The 7,981-nt window shown below is 50.7% G+C and overlaps 1 protein-coding gene across 1 annotated transcript; it reads left to right on the top strand.

The window, feature by feature from the left end:
• The first annotated feature begins 5,989 nt into the window (after positions 1–5,989).
• On the top strand, positions 5,990–7,495 carry LOC125530061 (heat stress transcription factor C-2b-like). Its single transcript, XM_048694458.1, has 2 exons — positions 5,990–6,346; positions 6,772–7,495. The coding sequence occupies exons 1-2, from the start codon at positions 6,128–6,130 to the stop codon at positions 7,351–7,353; spliced, it is 801 nt and encodes a 266-aa protein (XP_048550415.1). The 5' UTR covers positions 5,990–6,127; the 3' UTR covers positions 7,354–7,495.
• Positions 7,496–7,981: the final 486 nt, after the last annotated feature.

The raw sequence follows: 7,981 nt of genomic DNA, 5'->3' as shown, positions 1-7,981 counted from the left end.
GATGTGAGTACTCAGTGTCACTTGTCGCAGTCCCTTTCAACTGCCACCCACGGGCCCTGCGTGCAGTGGGTGCCGGGGGCATTAACATTGGATGGCGACACTCCGATTCAGGGGAACTAAAATGGCGGTTGCCAATATGTAGTGTTCCTCCTGGTTACATGCTCGAGGTATCAACACAGATTCTTAGCATTCATTCTTTTATCTTACAAGAGACATTTATCTTATTAAAAACACCCCACAATGTTTTCGCCATGATTTGGTTCAAACCTGGATAAATACTTCTCAAATTCACGTGATGTACCATATTTGTTTTTCCTATCCAGGGTATGATGTGCGGCCGGAGCTTGCTTGCTTGAAACTATTATCATACTGATGGAAGAGTGAAGATGGAAAGCTCAAGCCGAAACAGAGTCACCGCAAAAGGACTGATCGCAGTTTCTACTTGCTGCATACATCGTGTCTTGTATGTATGTATATATTTTTTCCATTGGTTACACGTGATTTTTAAGACTTGGCTTTATCAGCATTTCGGATTGATTTTGGATATTTCTGCACAATATAGTTAACGATTGGTTATGTAATGGTCCCTGTGTGGCTGAGGTGAGCATGTTGTTGCTTATGTTTTCTCCATAATTTATGTGCAAAGAAATAACAGGGCTGATTTTCCCTAGCTTGTGTGGACAAGAATCCTACTGTGGGTCGGATGTATATTTGTGCTGAAACAGTTTAGTCGTAGAAACTGAAAGAGAATTAGCATTTGGCACGCTCCAAAACAGACGCTGCAGCACCCATTCTGGAGTACGGCCTATACTCCAAATTGGTTGTGCTGCACGCTGACGGGGGGATTCAGTCAGCCTTGCAGAATGGGTGAAAGGGGTTTGCTCACATTGTATAATATTATCGCCATAATGGTAAAAAAGCCATATTAAAAATGTTTGTGAGCTAAAAAGGTTCATGAACATTTTTTTAAAATTTACGGACATTTTTCAAATTCAAGAACATTTTCAAACTGGGTACATTTAAAAAAAATAATTCTTAAACATTTTTTCAAGTTCACTAATTTCATATCAGTAAAATAGTGTATAAAAAGTCTTATATTAGTTTACATGGGGAGTATCAATTAGGCAACACATTACCAATCCCCTTATTGACTACATTATCCAATTTTGTCTGACTTCACATATCATTCTATCAAGTTCTAGAATGATAATATCCTTTCATGGTTTTTACTATTTTTCAACCCAATAACCAACTCATGTATAGCAGTCGCATGGGTTATTATCTACTCCCTCCGTCCGCAAATAAATGTATATCTAGCTTTTGTCTTAAGTCAAAGTTTTAAAACTTTGACCAACCGTCTAGAAAAAAGTACACGCATTTATGGCACTAAATTACTATCACTAGATCCCCTTTGAAATGTACTTTCATAATATACCAATTTGATGTCATATATGTTACTATTATTTTCTATAAAATTGGTTAAAATTTTAAAATTTTGACTAAGAACAAAACCTTGATGTACACTTATTCCCGGACGGAGGGAGTAGTTAACTTAGTAACTTAAGCTGCAGAAAATATAGAAAATTGAAACACATTTTTTCTAAACAGGAAATATATCCTTGCAATTTTTTTGGCATGTCGAAGAGACATTATTCAATTGGAATTTGCAAACCTTAATATTTTGATCGATTGGATTATTTTCCTTGGTATCTTGTGCGAATTATTTTTCATCTTTGAACGAATGCCACGAGGAGTCCGCGAGATGTTGACCACAGCTTGTAAGCTCTCTGCCGAGCGGGCACAAAAGCAACTGGAGCTGGATATAGAGGTGTACATGATGACTTGATGACGTATACAACAGGATCCCTCGCAAACGCCCGGCTGGGCTGTCTGGTCATTGTCCCGACCGAAAAATGATATCCAACCGAACATCATATCCGGCCTAAACACCTGAATTGACATAAACTTCCGATATCCAGCCCATATTTGGGGCAGATGGGACGTCTGGACGCGCCCGTCCCGTCAGATCCGGGCCACTCTAACCCACCTGATCTCACATAAATTGGACCATATCCGCACACCAAAAAAACCCTAGCCGCATTCCACTCCACTCCACTCACCTCTAGTGCACTCCCCTCTGCCCACAAGCTCCTGTCCGGCGATCTCCCACCTTCACCGGTATGGCGGGCATCGGATCTGAGTCCTACACCTTCTAATCCATTGACCCGGAGCTCGTCCCACGCAACCCTAAGGAGGAGATGGATGTCCGCCTTGCTCCCCGCCGATCTCGGGAATCCGTTGCGTCCGCCCAAGTGGCACATGGATCCGATGCGAGGCGTGTCGCCACTAACTCTTTGGAGGCAATGCGGTTTGTCTGGCGAACGTCGTGCCAGATGCGCAACCGCTTCGTTCGCGTGCCGAGGAAAAGGTGAATGATTAGGCCTTGTCTGACACAAAGTATGACATAGTGTGCCTACCGTGCGAGGCAGCATCCCCGGGAGACCGTGACAGGCTTCGCGACGGACGTTGGCGAGGCGGAGTCGCACTCTCCAGCCCAACAACCCGTTGCCTGGCGCCACAACCACGTCGTGGTGGACGTGACTGGCTCAAACAACGACAGATCCATCATCAACCTCACATCCACCGGCGACGTGCAAGTCACGGGCTCCGATAAGGAAGAGAAGAGAATGGGAGATGGCGACGCCTTGAGCCCCATGAGCCGATGCATGTCCGATGTCCTACTCTACCTCGCCAGCGGCCGCACCAACACTTCGAGGGGCGTAGCCAGCCACCGGATATGGGCATAGCAGAGCAAGACGAGCTCCGCTTAAGATTAGGTTTCACGTGCATGTAATTGTTTGGATTTGAGAATTCATAATTAGGGTATCCGGTTTTGAAAAAGATTTTTAGTGTGATGTCTGACCATTGTCCGTGGGCGTTTGGAGGGTGGAATTTGTGACTTGTGATCGTAGATGCTGTCATCACTTCATGGCAAACTAATTATACGTGCAAGTATTTGCTTGCTATTGTATATATGTAACTCCTTATACATGTATACCTCTTTTTTCTCTTAGTAACATCATTCAAATACTCATCAACATGAAAGAGTTGACCACACTTACTGTATGGTTGTACATGTAGATGCTTTGAGTAATGCTCATCGAGGAACCATCAGACACCTTTGTAGTCAACGGGAACATCTTCTCCCACTGGCCGCACATTGTCGGAAAGGCCTGAAATAAATTCATGGAAATACGAGCAACCGTGTAAGTCAGGATGTAAGTGGCGACGGGTCCCACTAGTCCCACATATGCCACCCGCAAAAAACAGTCTAAATGGCGTTCGTGAAGATCCAGTAAAAATTAGTGGCACAAGTGGACAGACCAACTAAGCCCACGAGTGCTAGCGGCGCGTTCGCCTCCGTCCCCGAACACCCAACGCTGCCATGCCCTAGAGCGGACGCCTTCGCCACCGCCATGTCCAAACGCAACCCCCTTCCCCCTTCCAATCCTCTCCGTTGTCCATGGTGCTGCCGTCGCCACTGAGTCTCTCAAATGGGCCGCCGTCCAAGGGAAGCGCCGGGGACTGAGCCGAGCAGTGTGGGGGCGCCTCCTCTATTCTCTCCCCAACCCCGCCGTTCAGCCCCTCCACCGCCGCCGCTGTCCAAGGGAATCGCCAGGGAGGCAGGGACCGAGTTGATCCTTGCGGCGATGCCTCTTCTGCTATCTCCCTAATCCTGCCGATGCTCTCTTCAACCCCTGCTCCTCTACCTCCTCTTCTCCAAACAGGTAAGCAAAATACATGTTCGTGCGTGCGTCGTCGTGCCTGTTCCCCGTGTCTGTGTTGAGTGACAAGAGAAGATGGTGAGAAGGACTAATTAGGCCTGTACTGAATGATCGGATTAGGCTTGTACTAATGCCATTGTATCACTGTATCAGTTTGCTTCTTAGTAAATACTATATGGTACTATGTGGACACCACATACGCCACACAAATAATAATTGGACTATGACATAGTCCCGCATAAGAACCGGTGATCAGAGTGGACAAGTCCCACAATGTTCAGCGAGCTGTCCATTTACATCCTGACATAGGAGGAGGCGCACAGTGGTGAATTTGGGCGGTCGGGCATTGGAGAGGTGCGATTTACTCGGTAGCTGAGCGGGCGAGTATTTTTACTCCTCGACGGCCGCGGGGAGTAAACTTTTTACTCCCTTGTACGGTTTGGGAGTTCGGCTATCTCCCGGTCAGAGGAGTAAACCGAAATTTTAACTCCTTTGACTCAGTTTTAGGGATTGTCTAGAGATGCTCTAAAGATGGAAAATAGTGGTAACAAAAACATATGGGTATATGCACGCGCACGTAGCCACACTTCCTCCTCTAGAAAAAGCTAGGGTTCCTCTGTCTCCTACGGGCGCCACCGTCGGTTCGCCATGTCTTCGGCGGCCCTAGGGTCATGGGGGCACAGTGGATCGCAACAAAGACCAGCGGGACACTTTGTTTTCAGATGTTTTTTTGAATTTTGTTATGGTTTGTGTCCTGTTTAGAAAGGCGAAACGTCGGAGGCTCCCTGAAGATGAAATAAAGTTCTCCCCGCCTAGCCCCTGTCCTGATGATGCGTCTAGCATAGTCGGTGGGCGTGCAGAGGTGTCTCTCTGATGGATCTGTCTTTTGTGGATTTGCTCCGATCTGACTGTTGTTTGTCTATGTTCGTATGTTTTTAGGTTGGATCCTTCTGATCTACGCTATTTTTCATCTGTGCGGTTGCTGTTCTGGTGCGATGGTCCTTAGCGCGGCGACTTCCCAGCTGTCAACTACAAGTTTTGTTCGGCTCTGGTGAGGGAGGGGCAATGATGACAGCACGCATTCGGCTTGTTTCAATGCTCGTAGTCGTCGTTAGGTGGTCTATGGATCTGAATGCAATATACGTTGAATAGATTGAATTTTTTTTAAAAAAAATATCGGTCAAAAATTGTTTCTGCGTTGTGGGCACAAGGTTACGGATACGAATGCAGCATGGAATACAGTATTGCTGTCTGCCGCTTTATCGGCAGGGTCGTGGTCATGGCCGCAGGGATAAGATCACGTAATCTACTCCCAGTCCCACTCCTTGCTAACCTGATCGGGACGCTCGCAGAGGAGGAGGAAACAAATGTGTGGTGCGCAACCGCCGTGGAGGTCGCACGAGTCCTAAAGCCCACGCGTCGAGCGGTCGGACGGGGCGGAATGCGTGGCTGGCGATCTCGGTGGAAGTCGCGACAGCGTTGCCCTCGTCGCTGTGCAGCAACCAGCAAGGGCATGGGCGCCTGCACGGGTGGGCCTAATTAGGAGAGGGCCATCGCCATCTTTCTTATTGGCAGCATACCAAATTTCCGTTTGCGTCCTACTCGCATCCAGATCCAGCACACTGAATTTCGACGAGTCTGGCCATGGTGAAACTGTAGTCTTGCCAAAACGACAGGGAACCCATCCCATAGCTGCAAGCACAAGCAGCACTCCTCCCTTTTTGCTGTGCGGGGAACTCAACCAATCTCTTCGGTTGCGCAAAAAGAAAATGAAAAAGTGACCAGAAATCCAGGGCGCCTTCCGGCTCTCCCTCGAAAAAACAATCCGGGAAGATGCTCCGTCGACCTGACTGCGAATCCCCCGTTTTTTCACCTTTCCGAGTTTTCTATGCCAAAGGCGATATGATATGGCACCAATCAGCACGGGCTTCACCGGACGCGGCCCCTCCCCCCTCGGCATAGCATAGCAGGTGTCCTCTCGCGTCCGCGGTGGCGACAACGACCCAGGCGCTGTGGCCGCGAGCGCTTTTTCCCCACCCGGCCGGGCCCAGAATGCGGTGGCACGCTGGGTACGTGCGTGACCACCGGCGGAAACCTCCCGAGCCCGTGGATGCACGCACCTGTCGCCACCTCCTCGCCGTCGCTTTCCCCCGCACCCACCACGGGCGCGGCAGGCTTATAAAACTAGCCCGCCACTTTCACAGACCGGCAGATCCTGCCTTCCTTGGCGACGTCCCCCTTTACCTTTTTCTGTAGCACCTTTGATCTTTATGCCCTCCTCCCGTTACTTTATCAAGAAATCTCGGGACAAATCTTGAGAAACTTTAGTTAGAGACAGACCGATGGCGGCGGCGGCGGCGAGCGTCGGAGGCGGGGCGGCGCCGTTCGTGTGGAAGACGTACCGGATGGTGGAGGACCCCGGGACGGACGGGGGCATCGGGGGGGGGAAGGGCAACAACAGCTTCGTCGTCGCCGACCCCTTCGTCTTCTCGCAGACCATGCTGCCCGCGCACTTCAAGCACAACAACTTCTCCAGCTTCGTCCGCCAGCTCAACACCTATGTCAGTCCGTTGATTCCTATATATACTAGTACTCCATTTGTGCTGTCCATTTCCGTGTTGCTAGGCCGCCTGCGCTCCTGTTTATCTTGATTCAGAGAGAAAGAGAGTGAGATTTCTGTACAAAGTTCTTGTGTGCGTGCGTGTGCGTACAACTGTGTACGCGAGACATTTTCTGGGAGTACATAGTTCGTCTTTACTGTGTGTGGTTGGGGTGTCGATTTATGGACGTATGGAGACCACGTGGCGTGATAAGTTACGCTCTGAATATTTTGCGGTATGTGTTCGTGGTTTCAAGGACAAGAACGTGGCACGTTTTGGGGGCTGGCCAGAGGCGAACAGCGAGGATTTAGTTTCACAAAGTGCAGACAGCCAGCGTCCTTGCACTAGATTCTGTCCTGATCAAATTGTTTTCCGCTTCGCCTCAGGGCTTCCGCAAGGTGGATCCGGACCGGTGGGAGTTCGCCCACGGCTCCTTCCTCCGGGGCCAGACGCACCTCCTGCGCAACATCGTCCGCCGTGGCACCGCCGTCGGCGGCGGCGGCGGCGGCAAGCGCAAGGACGCGGTGGCGGCCGGCCTCACCGACGACGACATGACGATGGTCGCCACGGAGGTGGTGAGGCTGAAGAAGGAGCAGAACACCATCGACGACAGGGTGGCCGCCATGTGGCGCCGCGTGCAGGAGACCGAGCGGAAGCCCAAGCAGATGCTCGCGTTCCTCCTCACGGTCGTCGGCGACCGCGACACGCTGCAGCGCCTGGTCGGCAACAGCGGCAACGCGGCCGGCGGCGAGCAAGGGCCCGTGGAGGGCGGTGAGAAGAGGGCGAGGATGCTGCTTGACGGCGACTTCGGCAACGTGTCCGCGTTTGGGCCGGACGCCGTCGACTTCGCGGGGTTCTACACCGACGACGCATTCGCCAGTGTGCCGGTGCCGGTGGAGGCGGCCGCCGGGCCGGGCGGAGGTGGTGCCGGCTGCACGTTCGCTTTTGGAGTGGACAGTGGGTACTGAGTACTGACGTCCCACCGAAATGTCCTGCCCGCGTGTGCTAATTGCTTGCTTGGTTTTAGCCGAATTGCGTGACTGCAATTTTGACCGCTGATGTTCCAAATTTGCCTTGTGCCAGGGATGAGACAATATGCAATTTTATTCATGCACGGGGTGTATCAGTCCGTTTTCACGGTGCCTCCGCTGAGCAGCTACGGTCGACGATAATGGCGCAATTTCGTGTGATTTGCAAGTCAACCAAAAAAAACCTCTTCTTTTTTGAGAAACGTTAGCACTTTATTAATCAAGCGACATAAATACAAAGAGTCAGGGATACAGTCCGGAGCAGAAGGAAAAGATCACTAGAGTTCATACAACACTTAGAGCAACTCTAATGGGAGGACCCATTTTGTCCGTTTGGGTCATCCGGACAGAAAACTTGGCCCAACGGGACGACCCAAACGGACGTCCGTGTCCGCCTGTTGTCTGTCCCCGACCCAAACCTGATTCAAATCTGGGAACAAATGGGTACAAAGCGGACGGAAGCGGACGCTCTCGTCCACCGCTGTCGCCCGCTCGTGTCCGCCCCTGGTCCCATATGTCAGCGACTGCAACGCCCGCAGCGAGGCCACCGGTGTTGGTCTCCACTGCG

This window comes from Triticum urartu, unplaced genomic scaffold, assembly GCF_003073215.2.
Source record: "Triticum urartu cultivar G1812 unplaced genomic scaffold, Tu2.1 TuUngrouped_contig_6042, whole genome shotgun sequence".
In the NCBI taxonomy this organism is placed as follows: Eukaryota; Viridiplantae; Streptophyta; class Magnoliopsida; order Poales; family Poaceae; genus Triticum; species Triticum urartu.
Note: the sequence above shows the minus strand (reverse complement) of the source record. Positions and strands in the feature narration are given on the sequence as shown.

Bases quoted from the DNA above. Each gene is read 5' to 3' on its own strand.
- LOC125530061 (XM_048694458.1), top strand. From the start codon at position 6,128: ATGGCGGCGGCGGCGGCGAGCGTCGGAGGCGGGGCGGCGCCGTTCGTG. The intron at 6,347-6,771 runs GTCAGTCCGTTG...GCTTCGCCTCAG, and splicing joins TCCGCCAGCTCAACACCTAT to GGCTTCCGCAAGGTGGATCC.